Here is a 20,404-nt window from a genome sequence, read left to right on the forward strand (position 1 = left end):
ATCAGCTAGTTATGCAGAGTCTTCAAGAAGGCTGCACTTGAGTATAACCTTGAAGGATGGGTAGGATTTGGTTAGATGGAAGATAAGGAAGAGAGTATGTTCTAATGGAAATGGGGTTGCCATGGTGTGATGGTGCTTCAAAGCAAGAAACAGAAAGACTAGCCAGGCATAGTGTGCCTAGCCCTTAACTTGTAGACCAAGGTGCATAACCTCAAAAATCTCATAGAAGGCTAACAGGTGAGATAAATGACCTCTTATTTTTTGGCCTGGCAATTACTTGTTCATCTTCTAAGAGTCTTTCTGAAAATTGTGTTCCCAATTCTGGGGCATGCTTTCCCACAGTTCTGTTTCCTACTTTCTTCTCAACAAAACTCCATGTCCAGCTATGTCAATATACTCTGAGAAACTAGAGTGTGTTAAAGTATTTTAATGCAAGAAACGAACACAGGATCCTAGGTAATCATTAAAAGAGCCTTACAATAAGATAGACTGATAGCAAATATCTCTTTTAAAATAAAATTATGAAATATATGTATATTCAAGGGAAATACTTACTAATTCGCATGAGCAAATGAAGCAAGGGACCAGAAGCAGATACAGTTCATTAACCCATAAGGGAGAACCAAGCAAGGGCAGTGGAAGAAATAAAAAGTCCTGTGTCCTGGGGATTAAGGGGCAAAGGTATTTGGAGGCTTCATGGACCAGGAGGTATCTAGGCCATACCAGTATGTGAGTGAAAATCAATGTAAGTTGGATGGAATCTTCAAAGTAGGAGAAAACAAAACGAGCCAAGACACTGAGCCATAGAACTACTGACTATTCAGCAGACAGTGGAGTGATTGTACTGGGTATGACGATAAAATCTTAAAGTGAGACAGCACAAAATAGAGAACGAAACCTCACCGTATAGGGCAAAATACTTCCCCAACACAGAGGCTCCACATGCTCTCTGTAGAGGTATGGTAGCTGAAGATCACTCTACAGGTCACCCTTGACTCCAAGGCCCTAGTCCCTTGGAATTAAATCCACGATCTATTATCTCCCTTAATGTAAGCTCTCTCTTATCCAAAATGTAAAATAAAAACACAAGAAAACAGAACTCAAACGAGACATCAAAGTAAGCTTTGACCCCTGTACTTCACTTGTATCTTAGTGGTTATGCTAGTGAGACAGGATCTGCTTCATTTCATACACTGTTTGGTTACTCCGGGGCCTAACAACATTTAGCATATCATGCTCCTGATGCATCTTCCCTCAAAAGCAGTAAATACCTTGGGAAATATAAACTCACTCCAAACAAAAGGCAGCATCAACTCAGGATCTACTGTAATACTTAATAAATGACTTATTACTCATTTTTGTTTATGTGCTATGTATATGATTTTGGGCATGTGGACCTATGATTACCAATCTTAGATCAACCAGTCTCTTCAGTTAGAATGTATAGGATAGGAAAGCTTTTAAGAGTTATTAAAATTGGCATACTATAGCTATAAAGCCACTTCAGTGTTTATAGCAGCACAACTCATAATCGCTAAATTATGGAATCAACCCAGATGACCATAATTAGATGAATTTATTAAGAAATAATGGTATATGTATACAACAGAGTTTGACTCAGCCATAAAAAGAATGAAATTATGGTATTTGCTGGTAAATTAATGCAAATGGAGAATGTTATGCTAAGTGAAATAAGCCAAACTCAGAAATTCAAAGGTTGAATGTTTTTTCTCATAGATGGAAGCTAGAGTAAAATAAAGGAAAAGGGAAAAGAAGGACAGGATAGCATAAAAGAAAGATCAATAGTGTAGAAGAAGGAGATCAAGAGGCAGAGTAGAGGGGTGGGAAACAAAAGGCAATGCAGAATGAGTTCCTAAAAAAAATCACGTTATGTGCATATATAAATATATCACAGGAACTCCACCTTTATGCATAGTTCAAAAGAACCACTCAAATATACATAAATAGATGAACGAAAGAAAGTCTAGTAGAGGAAGGAATGTGGGAGAGGAAAGGGAAGATGAGAGTAAAAAGTGGGGATCATGAACTGAAATCGAATTCCCTGCATGTATGAGTTTGTGGGGAACCCAACTACTATGTGTAATCATAAATCTCTAATAATAAATAAATAAATATTAAAAAAGTTATTTTTAATCATATTGTTAGGGTTTAATTGACTCATACTAATTAGAAGGTATGATGGACAGCTTTAGATTTTTTGATTAAAAACCTAAATAAACTTTTTTAGTCAGTCTTTTAATAGAGAAGGTATTTTTGGTGAAAACATTAGAGAAACTAATCTAGGTGCTTAGTGAATATAGTTTGAATTTGTATATATGTTACTGTCATTTCTTTATATTAATTTGGAAGTTATCTGTCAAATAACAAATCTTTCATAAAAGTAAAATAAAATTTTGTAAGTTTCATTTATATGTATTTGTTAGTTATTTTTGCAAAATTGATAGAAATTCACACACTTAAATTTAAGGCATTGTTTTAGTAGAATATAAAAATGTGAAAAGAATTGTATCTCATGACATTTTTATTTTTCCTTAAAGATTAGGAGTTTGGCATTGTTCAGCTCAAATAAACTAACTTCTGAACTTTGTTATATAATATAAGCCCTGTATCACTAAAGTGCTAAATTTTGAGTATATTCCATTTGTGAGGTAGCTTCCAATTTATAATTGTAATAGTTCAGATTGTTTTAAATCTGGTATGGATCACAAAGCATGTTAGCCATTCAACTTCCATTTATTACAGCTGCTATAGATAGAGGAAGGTTCCTTAAAGTGTTTAATTAGGGAAATGATGGGGAGAGGATAGGGCCCTGGAAAATGAACCAGGCAGAGATACACAGAAATTAAGCAACATTTTAAATATTCAGTGCAGACCTTCCCTGGAACTTCAGGTATATATCCCACTCTTCTTAAGACAGAGCCCAACAGCCATCTCAGACTTACACTAAACATGTCAGATTCCTACGCTTCCTCTCAGCGTGCACACGTGTGCGCACACACACACATACACACACACATGCACACACACATACACATGCACACACACACACACACACACACACACACACCACATCTATGCCTCCTGAAGTCTTCATCTCAACCAATGGCATCTCCATACTTTCAGATTTTCCGATTCTAGGTATCATGCTTGAATCATCTCATACTCTACAACCCACTTATCATCTCTATCCCCACATATACCCAGTAAACAATCACTCTTTACCATCTTCACCACTACCACTTTGGTCCAAATCATTATTATCTCTTTCCTGAATTATTGCAATAACTTTCTGACTGTTCTTTTCTCACCTTGACTCCCAGACATCATTCATTTTCTCATGCCAGTCCATGTTTCTCATTGGCTCACAATCCTTCAGTGCTTTCCTCTTACCCAGAAATAAAGGCAACATCCATATGAAGGCCTGAAAGTGTCTACAGTCTGAACCTTGTGATCTCCCTGCCTGACCACACTGTACTCTGACCCCGTACAGCTCTCTCCAGTCAACTCAGTCTCCTCGCAGTTCTCCAGCTCCTTGCCAGACATATGTATGCCTCAGGATCTTGATGTTTCACTTGCTGGTTCCCATGTTTAAAATTCTTCTGAGATAGAGCCCCCTACGTTACCTCTTTCTGGTCTTTTCTCAAATGATACCTTTTTAGTGGAGCCTTCACCATCCAACCTATTTGACTCTGTCCCCAACCCCAATATACCCTAGTCTCCTTCCCTGCTTTATTTTTCTCCATGACATTTTCACCAGCTAACATAGTATTATTTATTTACATTTTACTTATTTTTAACTTGCTGTTTATTTCTTCCCAGTGGAATGGGAAAGCAAGGATATTTTATTCTAGTTGCTAGACCAGTTCCTAGAAAATTATAGGCATTAGATTTTGATGTCATTGTTGTTGTTAAATGAATGAGATGAGATGAATGATTTCGGTGTGAGTAGAAGAGAAGTGATGAAGGAACAGATAGCTCTGAAAGACTTGGTAAGCCTGCAAGTACTTGCTGAAGGGGCAATAAGAGACTAGGCTTATTCCTTCACTTAATACAGGGACCTTAACAGAAATTTCACTGTATACACAGTGCAGTGCTTGCAAGGAGGGCTACATAAACTTGGTCATGGTTATAGAATAGCTGGTAATTTTGTATGAAAAGATTTTGCAAGGTTAATTCTAGGATCTATGCTTTGTCACTTGGAAAAACAGTGATTGACACATTTCTGTCACAGTTTGGCAGGGCAAAGGAGTGAAGAGATCAGATCAAAGAGTTTCAGAACCATTGCCAGGGGGCCAGATGGGTTCCTAAAAACTGGAGAAAACCTTGCGCACTAGAATGTCAGCTTACTCTGATCCTCGTCCTAGGATGTTGTTTCCCCTTGGCCTTCAAAACCAGCTTATGTCATTAAGAGCTCAGTGTCCTTTTGACCATTATAGCAATCATATAATTTGATTGTTTTCTTTTAGATCATTGTACAAGATCCATATTTGCTTTTGTTTTTATATTTTCACACTGTTACATAGATATAGAGAATATCATTGTAGCACTTTTATATCTTCTGATTGTACCAGGACCAAAAAGCATGTATTGTTTGGAATAAATTGATTCTGAGGGATCATTTCTTAATTGTGAGAATGATTACAAAAGCATAACATTCTAGTCCAAAACTTATTGCAACAGGTATGTACATACCTGTGTTAGAATAATGTTAATTTTCTCTCCTAATGAATTTCTATTGATTATTTACTGGGAATGAAAGTGGAATACAGAATAAGTGCATCAGTGTGCAGCAGTAGGTCATGAATATATGAGAATGTACTTTAGAGGAAGAAGAAACCTTAATCTCAGATTATTTTCACCATAGTGTCATGAGCCCTTACTCGATCCAAAAAGTGAAGAAAGAGCCCTCAAGTTTCACAACATCAAAACACGACTAACCTGCTCTCCAGGATTTTCAATGCCAGATGGAGACTGAAGTATGAAGACACACCATGATAAATACTCATGGTGTAGGATAGGGAAAATGCTGTGGGGTCATGCAGAAGGGAGTAAATTTCAGCTGTCAGGACAGGGAAGGCTGAGATTTTAGGGCATAAACTAAGGGCACACAGTTCACTCATCAGGAGCCATGAGGAGGGTATTCAGGATCTGGGAACTGAGATGTAAATCACAGGGAAATCCAGAGAGTAATGCAAGGTGTGTTTTAGGATGGAGGAGTGTTCAGTGTGGTTGGCCATGAAGTACTTTAAGGGAGTGTCAGGAAAAGTAGAAGAGTGCAGAAAAACCATCAGGAGTCCAAATTAGGAGCAAGGAAGGGCTGAAGTAGAGCAGCAGCCAATGCTGATGGAGTGGAGGAAGCAGAGTTAAAAGCCACTTCTGAAGGGGAAGTGTTGGTGGGACATTGGAAATCCTTTACATGAGGGAGCGCAAACTGAGTTGGAAGATGACTGAAGGTACTGTTCTGAGCGGTTGTGTTGTTGGTGATGTCATGAGCTAGTCTGGGGAACAGAGGAGCAGTAGGACCTGGAGTACTGGGTGCCTAAGAAGGGGAGTTTTCCAGAAGATAATGGAAGTGTCTTATAGTGTCCAAGCTCGTGTCCATATTTCATAATAAGGAAGCCGAGGCTTGTAATAGTGCATTGACTAATCTGAGATTCACAAAGCTAGTTGGTAAGGGTCAGAATGGTTAAAAAGGTATTCTCAGTTTAATAGAAAACCCGCTGTGCTTCCTACCATTGGTTTTATGTGAAAGATTCACTGCTTGATTGTGTCTGCTGAGAGCATCTATAGAGCCTTAATTATGAAGTGAAAGTATCATTAAATACACATTATGACTGTGATGTTTGTGTGAATTTTTGGCTGAATCTTTGACACCAAATGGTCCATTTCAGTCTGTTACAAAAGACAGCCAGGGTTTCATTTAATCTAAGGAATTATAACAGGAAGGGTTCTTAGAGATCAGACACACGAACTTCATTTAACACTTAAGAAAACTGAGACTCAGGGAGAGAAATACATTTGTTTAAAACTGCTCTGATTTGTTCAAGGCTTCCAGTGATTAAAATTAAGACCCATGTCTTCTGATTCTTCAAGTTAGTAGATTTTCCCATAAGGCTCCTGGAACTATTACTGCAGCCATTGTATTAATTTCTGTGATGTAGTTGATTGCTTGGTCGTTGGAACACCTCTTGAAACTGGAAACTGAGTCATGAGCACATTTATTGCACTGTGGTGTGTGTTTGAGGACTAAGAGAAGGGGTCCTTACTTGGTGAATTGGATCATTTTCAGTGCAGATTCTCAGTATAGCTTTCTGTGGTATAGTTCCTCCTGGTCAAAAAACTGTATTAGCTGCACAAATCACGGAGTCTGGACTTCACCAGTCATTCAGTAATTGTGTTAGACAAGTGATCTATGCCAAAGGAAGTTTTTAAATTGTAGTCATGTTTTAAGTAAATTTACTCAGGATGAATTCATCACTCTCCACTCCGCTCATAAGTAGCCATTCACAAAGTCACATGTTTCTCACACTTTGATTAAGAAATGGCAGAGAGGACTATCAGCTGATAAAGGAGGGATTAAATGTGAGTGTTAGAAATGCTCTGATCTGAATGTGACCCGTGGCCGGAATGCCAAAAACACAAACTTTCTAAATGGGCTAGTCCAGTGACCTCCATATACAAAGGTCTTTTCTTTCCAGAAATAAGCTAACTTCTTGGTTCTGATGTGACACACAAGCACAAGTGCACATGTGTATGCATGCACATGCGCACATACACACTTCCCCCTTTTTTTAAAACGGTGCTGGGAATTGAACCCAGAGCCTTGCACTAGCTAGACAAATACTCTACCAAGGAGCTATCCCCAGCCCTCCTTTATGATTCTTCATGAAGGTGTAAAGTTATCCCTTGCTCTTTGCACTGTGTCATATATTGAAATGTAAAATTTCTATTCTTGAGAGCTTCCTACTCTGCTCTGAAAATCTCTGGACAAGCAGATTATTGAATAACCCATGACTTTGCTCTTCATCTGATTACATCTCTGAAAGAGATCATAAGACATCCTTCAAAAAGCCTAGAGGCCTTTGGAGTTCAGAGTGATCACAGAGGGCTTTTTTCCCGCCAATCCTCTTGATATGTCATGGCCTTTCCTGAACAGTATCAAAGGAAATTGCTGTTTGCATCAGTCATTTAAAAAAAAATTAAAACTCATTTGGAAAAAATGAAAGTTCATCTGTGGGTTGTATGTCATATGAAAAGTATTTTACCCCTTTCTTTCATTGACTGTATAACTGGGAAATTAAAAAAAAATACTTTTGTGGTACAAGCTAGGTAAGAAATGCTTTAGGAGTGTTATGTGGTATCTTTGATAAAAAGTTCTTCTTTCCAGAATATCTAGCTGGGCATATAGGCACCTAGACTAGGATTGAAACTATAGAATTCCATCAACTTTCACTGGTACATAGGGGTCCTTCACCTCCTCATAATGTCCCTGTGAACATAATCAACGCAACATCTTTTTAATTTACGCTAAAGTTCACCATTGCAAAATCTTGTGCTCGAAATTTTTGTATTCCAAGGGTATATTAACCTATATTTTCTTGGATATACCTCAGTTTCAGCAATTTGTTCTTTTCAAAAAAATGTATCACATACCTAAATTTGTTTTACTTTCTATACTTTTATAAGACTCTTAACATACATTTTCAAATAAAAAAGACTGTCTGGTTGCACACTTCTGGGGTTTTTGTGTTCCTAAAATATGAACCCAGTTTTCATTAGTTCCTGTCCTCAACTAACACAGAAATAAATGATGTGATTTTGTTAACTTTTGTTGCTTGGTTAAAATATCTGCAATTTTTTTTTTGTCAAAATCTTTAGCCTGGGACTATGATTTGAAAATTTGTATCATACTTTCTATTTTATTTTTAACCTGCTGAAGAAATACATACTGATTAGTTCTAAGGTACTGAACTGGGAGCTTCATATATATTAATTTATTCCATCCATGTAACAACCCTGTGGTACATTTTCTTATAGCCCTTTTGCTGGTGAGGAGGGCTTAGGATGTTTAAGAAACTTACCAATATTCACTTAGAAAACTAAGCATCAGAAAAAAGCTGATTCTAGCTGATTACAACTAATTCTAAAACCAGTCTTCATTTTATTTTTAAAAATTACTTATTCATTTTTTGCAACATCTGGAGGTTTTCCTTACACAATAGATTATGGTCTACTTGAAGGAAGATATGATACCATCTAGCTCATTATTGTATTTTGAGCATGTACTACTATATTGCTATCAATATAGTAGATGTCCAATAGACATTTGTGAAGTTGGATTGAATAGGATGTTCCTGGCACATACACCTGGAGGAGAGAGAGTACAAGACTATGGTTCAGTAGTTGAAAGTATTCAAAGTTAGTAAATGACTATGGGCTCTCGTTTCAAGTGACTCAGGTTTGAATTCTGATTTTGCAAGCTTACTATTTGTTTAATTTGAGCCAGTTACTTAGATTTTATAAGTCTCACTTTAAAATGAGACAAATGGCCATGCATGATGTTGTATGCCTATAATCCCAGAAATTTGGGAAGTAAAGGCAGAAGGACTCTAAGTTCGAGGCTGGGCTTAGCAATTTAGTGAGGCCCTGAACAACTTAGTAAGACCTGTCTTAAAATCAAAAATAAAAAAGGCTAGAGATATAGTTCAGTTGTAAAGTGCCCCTGCGTTTAATAGCCATTGCCAAATAAATTGAAATAAAACCAAATAAGAATAATGACTGAGAATGTAACTCAGTGGTAGAATGCTTGCCTTTCACATGCCAGACCCAGAGTTTGATTCCCAGAATTGCAAAAAATAAAACAGAATGTGGATAATACCTTTATGATCATTTATGCAGGTCACATTTCTTATTTTTAGTAAATATACAATTAATGGTGCTAGTATTATTACTTTTAATCAAAGTAGATTTCTGATGCCTTTTTAACATACTACATAATTTGTTTATTAATTTGCCTTTTCAGTAAAATAATGTAAGCCTTATGACTGCAGGGATTTTTATGTTTGAGTCATTATATCCCAAATGTTCAGAATAATGTTGTCCAATAGAACATCCTGTGTTGATCCAAATGTTCTCAATTGGCATCATCTATTGCAGTAGCCAGCCACTAGCCATGTGTTTTATCAAACACTTGTAATGTAGCTATTGTGACTAAGAAACTGAATTTTAAATTTTATTTAGTCATAAGTAATTAATTAGCTGCACAAAGCTAGTGAGATACTATATTAACACAGTTCTAGAACATTACATGGTGCATAGTATTTTCTCAGTTAATACTTGTTAAATGAATTAATTTCCTTCTTGTGCTCAAAAGATTAAAAACAAAACTGCATGATTATATATTTAGCACACTTTTTAAAGACTAGAAATAAGACTTTATTGAGCGACTTGTTCTTATTGGAGCCCACATGAAGTTCTAATATTTTATTCAGTTCCAGTTGTAAAGAGTTTCTGAATTATATTTCTTCTTGATGCAGGTCAAGAGAGATTTGGAAATATGACAAGAGTCTACTACCGAGAAGCTATGGGTGCGTTTATTGTCTTTGATGTCACCAGACCAGCCACATTTGAAGCAGTTGCAAAGTGGAAAAATGATTTGGACTCAAAGTTAACTCTCCCTAATGGCAAACCAGTTTCTGTGGTTTTATTGGCCAACAAATGTGACCAGGGGAAGGATGTGCTCATGAACAATGGCCTCAAGATGGACCAGTTCTGCAAGGAGCATGGTTTCGTAGGATGGTTTGAAACATCAGCAAAGGTAATGTGACTTTAAAGGATGAGCATATTATAGGCAAGATTCTCAAAGAAAATGCACATAATCATTAGCATCATTATAATAATAATAATACATGTTTGTCTGGTAATAAAGGGTTCCAAATTACTTTATTAAACTTTTTCTTATCTCAAGGCAGTGAATGGGCAGAGTGGGACATATTAAGGTGATTGTGACTGAGGGATCAAATCCATTTGTACATTTTTATATTGATAATAGTTAATAACTATTCAATTTTTGAGCACCTACTGTGTGCCAGGCATGCTTAAATGCATTTTTGTATTTAGTCCTCACAAAAGATCTATTAGGTAAGTATGAGTTTGAAAGAAATGGGCCTTAAATTCAGTGCCATTAAATTTAGACAATTAACAGTTAATGTGTTTAGCTGTATGTCAGGAATTGTACTTTGCCCTAGAAATGAAAAGATGGCAATAATACAGAACTACCACATTGAGAAATCTGGAATAGTGGAGTGACAGGGCAGTACAAATGTGGACAGAATCATGCAGCCATGTACAGCTGAAGCCTCCTGGGAGGCATGAAGTAGCAGATGTGGGAACAGAGGAAGGGCTAGAAGATACAGGATCCTATGTGGCATGATGAGGGTATATACTTCCCTTTATGCCCCGTAATGCTGTCTGTTTCATTAGATGCATGGATTGTTTTTCTGTTCTTTTATATATATATATATATATATATATATATATATATATATATATATATATATATAATTCAGTATCTGAGAAAGAAAAACTTTCATGGTAAATTTTAAAATTAATTTTATTTTTTGATTGACATGTATTGCTCATATTTATGAGGTACAATGTGAGGCTTTGATTCATGTATGCATTGGGTTATGAGCATTCTGATATTTTTTACATTATGGTTGCAATCCATATAGTTTCATAGATTTGTGGAACACAAATATTTACATTTTTGTAGAGCACAGGTACTGTGCTACTTGTTTGGGATTTGGCTGTCAATAAGATACATTTCTGTCTCTTTACTTATGGAATTCACACTTATTTTGCACATTTGTGCACAGCATCAAAGAATGGTTTTAAAATATAACTTGAATGGGAATCATTCAAAACTGGGTATTTTATTGCACAGTAGAGTGTTTATAGATATTGATAATTTACTGTATTCTTCAAAAAGCCAGAAGAATGGTTTCCGGAATGCTTTTATCACAAAGAAATGATAAATGTTTGAGGAGAGACATGTTTGCCCAGATTTAAACATTACATGTGTCCTTGTGGGAAAATTATGAGACCTTGCTCTAGAATACAAGTCAAAGGGACTGGAGAGAGAAACTTGGGATTATCACTAAAGTGAGAAAACCATCAGAATAAAACCATTGCTTGGATTGGGAGATGATAGAAGGCGGTGGTAGTACACTTTTCAGAAACAATTGGCATGATCATTTATTTGAGGCATTTCTTAGAGAATCTCAATACCTGCTGTCTCTCTGCAATCATTAAGCTGCTCTTAGGTTTAGAAAGTTGTTTTCCCTCAGTTTCTAATATTCTTGTCTTCTTTCTGAGGTTCCAGTGATCAAGCTAGCTTTCTCCCCTCTTTCCTTTAAAAGTTCCTAATTTCCCCTATTTCTTAGGACATAGTACCCATCATTTCCTATTTCTTGACTGTCATTGAGACTTTTGATTCATGTGTTTCAAGGATTTATTACTGTGAAGACAGACAGGTGGAAAACAATTCAGATATTAAAAGTGGCAGAAATATAACAAATATGAAATTTGATAGTTTGACTTTTTTCCTGAACATTAGCTTGGATTTTCCTTTTTAATTCCAAAATGTGGATGAATTCATTTATTCTACTTTTCCCTTAGCTGCACACTTACCTTCACAACTTCTGCATTTTCTTTGAGTTCTTTGGTTTCAAAAAAAGAGTCACTTTCCAGTTCAAAAGCCTGCAGGTCTAGTGGAGAAAGGAGGATTTTGGAAAACTCCTTTTCTCAGTTGTTTACTTTAAATTTTAAGGGAAAACTAGATTGAATGATATTTATGGAGAGGAGAGACCGTCTTCCTTTATTCATTCATTAAAAAATGTCATTGAGTGTCGGTTATGTGTCAGCCACTGAGAACAGAAACTTGCAAAACAGAGTCTTTGGCAGGGGTTTGCGTGCTGGGGTTGTGGCTCAGCAGTAAAGCACTCACCTAGCATGTGTAAGGCGCTAGGTTCGATCCTCAGCACCACATAAAAATATATAAATAAAATAAGGGTATTGTGTTCAATTACAACTAAAAAATAAAATATAAAAAACATCTTTCCTTCATGGATAGCAGTAAGTAAAACTTACAGTGTTTTGGATGGCGATTAAATGCTAGTAAGAATAAAGAGAAAGGATGAGGCCTGTGAATGTGTGGAGGGGAAGATTGACATTGCTTTTGGGTCAAAGAACTTCTCAACATTTTCTTTTTACTTCACCCCAACATTCTTTGTTCAGCCACTGCAGTGGCAAACCCTATATGCTTAAGGACATGATGTTCATTAACTTAAGGTCTGGCTAACCCTCCTAGTTGGATACTGCATTTCTAATCCTCCAAATCCCCACTAGTGTGAACTTTGAAGAGAAGCTTTGTACAGCGTGGGAGAGGGGACATGGAATTTCACAAGCTAAGAGAGTACAAGACCTCATTGTAAAAGACAGAATCCACATTCAACATCTCTTCTCTCTCCAAATAACTGCTACTGAGGTTGTTATTCTGAATAACTAATGAAAATTTTTGGCCAGTGCCAGGTTAGTATTCAGACTCCACACCTGGAAGCCCAGGAACAATACTGCAGCAATGACAAAGTAGAGTTTTGAGCTGTTCAAAAAGCCTTTTCAAAGATCTATGTAAAGTTAGCCAGGGACAGTGGTGCATGTTTGCAATCCAAGCAGCTTGGAAGGCTGAGGCAGGATGATTGAGAGTTCAAAGCCAGCCTCAGCAAAAGTGAGGTGCTAAGCAACTCAGTGAGACCTTGTCTCTAAATAAAATAGGGCTGGGGATGTGGCTCAGTGGTCGAATACCCCTGAGTTTATCCTGGGTACCCAGATAAAAAAAATCTAAAATTCTTCTAACTTTCTGAGTATAGCATCACAACATTTACAAAATTGAAGCCCAGATAAAAGTATCTGCCTGAAACTAAAATAGGAGCATTTGGGGACAGCTACCAGTTCCTTCTTTGATTACATTTGGGATGAGGGAGTATCTCCCATAGAGAGCTTTCTGCTAGAAAGTGAATCTGTTAATAATTAGAGAACTCTTGAGTGATATCACAATCATGCTGGTGATTAACATATGATTTTCCTTTCTTGGATCTCTGAACATCTAATGAGCCAAAGGTTATAGCCTCTGGCTTTGTCCCCATGGGCACACCCTGAGTAAATCCTTTGGGTGTCATCAACAGCGTGACCCTCTCTGGAACTGAAGCTAACAAAGCATTACAGGAGTTTGTTGTTGAAATTATCCTCTGTCCTGCTGCAGTGCTGAGGTAAATTTACCTTTTTGTTCTTCCATCTTCTGGATTAACTTCTCATGAGAGTTTTCATGCCTGTTGCTGTTGCTGGAACAATAATGTAGCCCCTGGCTGGCTAGTGCATTAAGAGAGAGAAAAAAAAAAACCATAGATGTCTTCTGGTGCATCTGATTTTTCACTTTATCTCTTCCAATATTAAAACTCAGGAAAAGAAAAGAAAATAGTATTTCCTACATCAGGTTTTCAACTTTTGCATTTTTTTCTTTCAGCTATATTTCTTTGAATTATTTTATAGACAATATATCACTGGGATCCTCATATGTCTCAATTTGCCCAAATTGCTTTTGGGTCAAAGAACTTTCTCAACATTTTTCTTTTCCCTTTACTCTGACATTCCTGGTTTATACCTGTTTTCCTAGTGGAATTATTAATAACACTCTTCAAACATTCCTGATTTGTAATTTGCATTTTTATGGTTGCCCTATAGATCAGGAATTTGATCCATTTTACTCTCATTATCATAGCTTTACTCTTAAAATGAATATTTTGTGTATTCCTATGCTTGTGTCTAGACTTCATAACATGCTTTAGTATATATGTCTTTCAGGGTTATTTCCCTACCCTGTTCTTGTTAATGAATCCCGAGTCTTGTCATCTGGGTCCATTTCAGAAGACAACTAGAACCTGCTACCTGCTAACCAATTTACATGGTTAATTCTTGATGCACCTAGTCTGAATCTCACCCAGGTCCAGCTTTTGTGTATTTGATGTCTAGACACCCTTACCCACCTTCTAGAGTTGTAAATACTAAGAGAATGTATGTGGAGTCCCCAGATGCATTATGTCTGATCCCACAAACACACACACACACACACACACACACACACATACACACACTCTACTGTACCCATAACCTATCTGCCGGCCTGAGTTTTCTCATCTTAGTAGGTGCTGATGCACACAACAACCACACTCCAGTGGAATGTCTGTTTCTATATTTTAGCCTTTCCAGTTTATTTTATTCTGCTCATAAGGTGCAGTACTTCAGGTGTGGCTATGTTCAGAATTAAGGATATCAATGAAATACCAGCATAGCTAGGAAATAATGGAGCAAGGTATATCTAGGTAACAGTGAGAACAAGAATCAAATTCACACAAAGAATCTGCAGTTAGCCCTGCTCTTGCTTCCCTCTACCTTAATTCCTACCCCTGAAAAATGCCCTTGATTATTTCTAACCTCCTTATACTGACTTTTTAGGTACACCTTCTCTCCCAGAATGTTCTGAGAGCAGTGGGTGTTCTGGTAAGAAACCTTCTTACATTAAATTGTACTCAATTTTGGTCTCCCTCTGAAGCTAAAAGAAAAAAAATGTTGATGTGTGTCGTTCTGCTGAGAATAATGAATATGCTCGATTGTGTTCTCACTGAGATGGCATTAGTCGTTTTATGGGCTGCAGTGATCATTTTAGACTACTGATTTTTTTGACTTTCTAGCAAATTTTAAACACATTTATTGTTTTTGGGGAATTTATAGCTTACCTGCATAGGAAGAACCCATAAGACTCGCTACTTTTGCTTCTTTTGCTGCTATGGCACAGACATATAACCTAAATTCCACCAATTATATGAGTTTGGAAGTAAGCCACTAGATGAACAAACCAAATGCAGAGTCCATTTTCTGGAGGAAGGGGTGGCAGAAAAGACCTCCAGTTTTGAGAGACAGCAGAGTTTATGAGGTCCTTTGCGAGACACAGAAACAATCACGGCTAGACCCAGGTACTCAAGTTGAGTTCTTGGAGTTTCACAGATAACAGGACCTAGTGTTCCATGGGGCTGGGAGCGGTTTTGTTCCTTCTTAGGACTCTTTCCTGTGGGTTTGGCTTTTCTGCAAAGTTACAGCTGAAGCTATTTCTCTAGATGTCTGAATCATTCTACAAGCTACCCAATCTTCTTTGAATAAACTGTTATATTTAATTATCCAGCATCAGCTTTTTACTTCACAAATGAGAATTCGGGTTGCTATACATGGTGCAATGAATTTTTAGAAAACTGATTTAAACCACCATTATACTTACTGTAGGGCTTCCTAGGACTTGAATATTTCTGATGTACATTCTCAATCTACAGTAATAATATGGCTGTTTTTCTTGAAGTTTGCTATATGTTACCTTTGTGCAAAAATTTGTATGTTTAAGAATTCTTTCAATCATTATCACAGCCATATAGAATAATAATATTATTGTTTTAAAGAAAAAGAAAGAATTGAGGTTTAGGAGACTTCCTTAAAGATATATATTTGCTATTTTATTTCTTTGATTCTAACATTCACTTTTTTTTTATTCATTCCTGTGTTCATCTTTCAAATTCAAGATGTGCTCTATAATCAATCTGGATTTCTAAAATGATGGTTTGACTTACAAATGATATCTTGGTTTTGTTTTTTTACTGTCTCCTCCAAGAGGAGACTATACCATACAGCGGTTCCTAAATGTTTGGGACACGTTGAATGCTTAACAAAGTAATGGGAATTCTGGCCTGGAATTCTTTTGTAAAAGAAAAGTTTTCTGTGTTTCATTAAGTTTAGTGAGCTGTTTTATTACTATTTTTTAAATTGCTCTGCAAGCTGAAACACACAGCAGTTAAAATTGGCTAGTTTTCTAGAAGCTACTTGAAGGGCAGTATCACACATCATTTATTTTATAGGCTTCTAGAAAATATACAGTTATAAAATAATGCATTTATACAAACTGGAAATGCATAGATAATTGCATTTGGGTATGGGTAGATAGTTACTCTAATTCCTTTTTTAATGGATTGAATATGGTACATTATTTTTAAAAATTATTTTATGTTTAAATTGAGTAGTGGTCCATCTCTGAGTGTTTCCATTTTGTATATGTCAATATATGAAAAAAACCCTTTATAGTCACTGTGCATTCATTGATTAACATGATAGGCATCAAGTGACTTTCGTTTCTGCATCTGTGCTATGAATGATCTGTATTATACCTACAGTGTATTCAAAGAAAGGTGCTTACTGTACTTTTTATCATGCCACTGTGTAAAATAGATAATCCAGGATTTAGGTATCTCCAAAGAATTTATATGGGGTTGTAGGATGTGACTTTTCTATATTCTTTGGCTACAGCATTTTTAACCTTGTATTTTTAGCTTATCTGGTTGGAACTGGTAGTACTTAAGGACATTAAAAAAAGAGAAACCAATATGAAATCTAAACTCAGAGCAAAGTTAGAAGGCATAATTTAAAGGAAACTATAGCTGTGTTTAATAGTCATGATCAGTTCACATAATGACCAGCAGTCTGTAGTACAACTATTTGAATCATTGCTTCTGACAGCTTCTTAATGCCCTGCTTGAAAAATGGAAACATTTCTTGATGTTGGAAATGGCTTAAGCAGAAAAATCTCAAACTCAGGCTACACATCCGCTTAAGGATCAGTATAAATTAATGATAACATTTTTATTTATATCTTTAGCTAATTGGTTCTCTGGAGATGATCTAGGTCTATGCTTATAATTTACTAGGTAATATGAGATCCAGCTATGAATAAGGCATTATAGGAGACTAGATATGTACCGCCAGAAGCTATAACTATAGCTTGGTGTATAGAAAGAAGGTGGTGTTACATAGGTCATTCTGTCCTGTGTGCTTCACATTTTCATAACTTTGAGCTCAGATCTTCCATTTCATGATTAGACAATTATAGTAATGCATTATCAGACTTCACTAAGACTACACAATTCAGTAGTACGTGTTGCTAAAAACTTAACATGCCAAGGGATCATTTTGATTTTGTTAATGTCTAGTTCAGAAACCTTCCATGGGTCCCACTTCTTAATTATTAAAATTTAGACAACTTAGGATAGGTATCAGCAATTTTGGTCTATAGGTCAAATATGGCTTGCCTTCTCTATTATAAGTAAAATTTTATTGGAGCTCCTCTATGCTCATTGATAACAACGATGCATATTATCAATGGCTACTTTTCTGCTATAACTATAGAGCTGAGTAGTTTCAACAGAAGCCTTGTGGCCTACAAAGGCTAACTCATTTACCATTTGATCCTTGGCTCTGAAGTTTGTCACTGATGTCTTAGAATACAAATAGCTTCTTTTTAGCCAGGCAATGTTCTATGGCTTTATATGCATTAGTTCATCTCTCAAACAAACTTCTATTAATTTTCCTCTTTACAGATGAAGAGACTAAAGATTAAATTAGAAAATGTAAACAAATAGCTCAAGGGCTCATAGTTGGTATGTAGTAGGCTTGAGATTTTAAGACTAATGTGCTAGCAGTATCACCAGTCACCACCTTTACTACCATGTAATTTGTCCCTGTCTGAGCTTATACCATAACTATGTCTTGAGCAATTGTATGATAGATCAGGGACTAGGATAGGTATGTGAAAAAAAATGTGGAGGCATAAAGTCTAGTGAAAAAGAGACATGTAAATAGGTCTTCTAGGAAATGTGACAAAATAGAGCAATTCACCTGGAATTGTTAATGGGCAAAAAAGGAAAGCCTTTGCCCACATGTGCTTTTTTTTCCCTCCAGCTATTGTCAGACATCTGCCTTTTCCTCATCTCTGTGCTTATGTTCATAGTACTTTTTCCAGCATGGGATGTATAAGGTGTTTGATGTTATGGTCTAAGTTCAACTTTGCACAGTGAAGTTCACTTTGGGTATGAAAAAAGAAAGATAGAAATCCCCTACCCCTCTACCCACTGACTTTAGAAATAAGGGGTGTTCAGAAATTAAACCTCAGTGCACTCAGAGACAAGCCAGTTCACTTTCCAGATGTCTCCTTCCTCCCAGAGACATTAGAGAACAGGTCTATGAGGATTCTTTGTTCTCAGAGAAGATCAAGACAGGTTTTTCACTGCCCCCACAACTCCCAACAAAAAAGAAGCAGACCCAATGGGACACAAAACACTTTTCGATGGTTGTTTTTAGTATTATTTAATTGTGGTCCAGTGGAAATGATTTTACTCATCCCAACAGGGAATATTTTCAATGTCTACAAATATATTTGCTCATTAGAACCTATTAGGGTATGGAGCCCTACTGACACCCAGTGGGTAGAGGCCAGGGCGTCTACATTTACACCCTTCTGAACATCCTACTTTTCACAGCATATACCTACCTTGTTCCCACTCAGCAAAGAATTATTTGGCCTGAAGGGCAGCAGAGCTTAGTTTGGGAAACCCCAGATACTCTGCTTTATATTAGAACTTTGCAAACTCTCTAAAGATACTATTTTAAGAATTTTTTGTTACTTAGCATTTTTGTTTTAAGAGAAATTAAATAGGGTCATCCTTTGATTTTTATATCATTACTAAAATACAGTTGAGTCTTGGGCTTAGAATTCTATTGTCTATCAAGGATTCTCAGACTGAGATATTCATGCCAAGGGACATAGTTGGATGCAGAGCAGAGCCTTGTCTTTTTGGTCCTCACCCATCTTATAAATCATCCTCATTGAACTTTTGCATTTTTAGCACTGTTATTTATCACCTCCATAGCTTTTTAAATGGTGTTCCTTCTGCTTAGAATACCTTTCCCCTTCTATCTCTGCTGTTGGAAATTCTACAGACTTTTTATGTCTGTGTTTCCCTTCTATCCATATTATATGGCCTCTAAAGATTTCCTTAGGAGTTTCTTCTCTCTCATCTATGAGGCTGGGATCAGCAAGAAAACATGTATTTCAAGCCAACCAAATGGCTTTCCTCAGCCTTCATTTCTGATGGGTCCCTGCCTAGAGATGAAACTGAAATATAGGTACCTCTAAGTGACTGCATCCTTCTGCCCTCAGGCTTTTCCTCTTCTGGACCTGGACTTTAGGATCATTATGGAATTCAGAACCTGAGAAATAGCATTGAGAAGTATGAAGAGAGCTACTTTGTCAAAGGTTGAAAATGTGGGCTTTGACCAGGCAAATATATGCCAGCCTCTGACACAAGTCTGTGGCTTTGGGCATGCAATTTAATCAGGCAATACCTAGTTGTCTCAATGAAAAATGGGAATAATGCTTCATAGTGGTGTTGTTAAATATACATATTTAGTATGCAGTAAATTCCTGGTCTCTAAAAAATACACATACATGCAGTAATCGCAGACAACAGATTGCAAGAGCTCCATCACAGGTTATGTTAGGCTGCATAAAGTTCCCTGTCGACCTTGATATTCCGAATGTCTGGGAATAATCTTTTCTACCTTATGCACCTGCCTGTCACTCTTCCTCCAGGTCTCAACTTGAGCATCCTGTTACTGACTCTGAAGTGGTCTCCCCTCCCCATACCACACTATGTCAAAATTATTTCTTTTAGGGCCTGGACCCTGAACTACACTGAGTGCTTCTGGTCATCACCTAGCACAATGGCTTACACACAGAGGGCAATTGCTTGGTCAGTGTTTATTGAATGGAACGGGATTGTTTGCTGCACTGTCTTTCAAGGACTCTTTCAGAAGATTCTTTTAGTGTGTTATTCTTTCTCTTGCCCTTTGTGGGGTATTTCTGTCCTTAGAGAACTCTGCAGAAGCAGAAAAATTAAATTACTGCTATATTTCCCAGAAGGACTCCAACATTATATAACTCCTTTCATCCAGAAATCTCTGTAGGCACATTGCATAGCAAAGAGATTATAGTGCCCTGCTGTGTGGATGGGGAAATAGAGAAGAAAAATGAAGGTGAGCTAAGCAGCCACCCCCCTAATGCCCTAAGTCTCCAATGGGGGGAACTTCAAATTCTTTGTTTGGTAATGCCACATAGCACCCTGTAAGAATCTAACATTAGCCAGTGGCACTGATTAACCAACTTAGTCCATCTTCACATTTCAGGACCAGAATATTGCAGTATTTTTTTAATTGAAATCCTTGTTGTTTTATTTTATATGCATACCTCATTGTTTTCAGCTATTATCATTTGAGCCAAATACAATGGCTATCATGTTTAACAGTGTTCCAGGGAGCCTTTTTGATGTTTTGCATTGAAGAAATCAGGCCTCAACTTCAGATATAATCAAATGCTCTATCAAATGACAGCAGTCTT

General features: G+C 36.8%; 1 protein-coding gene across 1 annotated transcript in view; it reads left to right on the forward strand.

Moving 5' to 3' along the window:
• The window catches only part of Rab38 (RAB38, member RAS oncogene family), a 55,832-nt gene that overhangs the window by 11,791 nt on the left and 23,637 nt on the right, over positions 1 to 20,404 (forward strand). Inside the window, exon 2 of the mRNA XM_076843899.2 lies at positions 9,558 to 9,838. Coding sequence (XP_076700014.2) covers positions 9,558 to 9,838 — 281 coding nt within the window. The remainder of the gene's footprint in view (positions 1 to 9,557; positions 9,839 to 20,404) is intronic.

This window comes from Callospermophilus lateralis, chromosome 2, assembly GCF_048772815.1.
Source record: "Callospermophilus lateralis isolate mCalLat2 chromosome 2, mCalLat2.hap1, whole genome shotgun sequence".
Classification (NCBI taxonomy): domain Eukaryota; kingdom Metazoa; phylum Chordata; class Mammalia; order Rodentia; family Sciuridae; genus Callospermophilus; species Callospermophilus lateralis.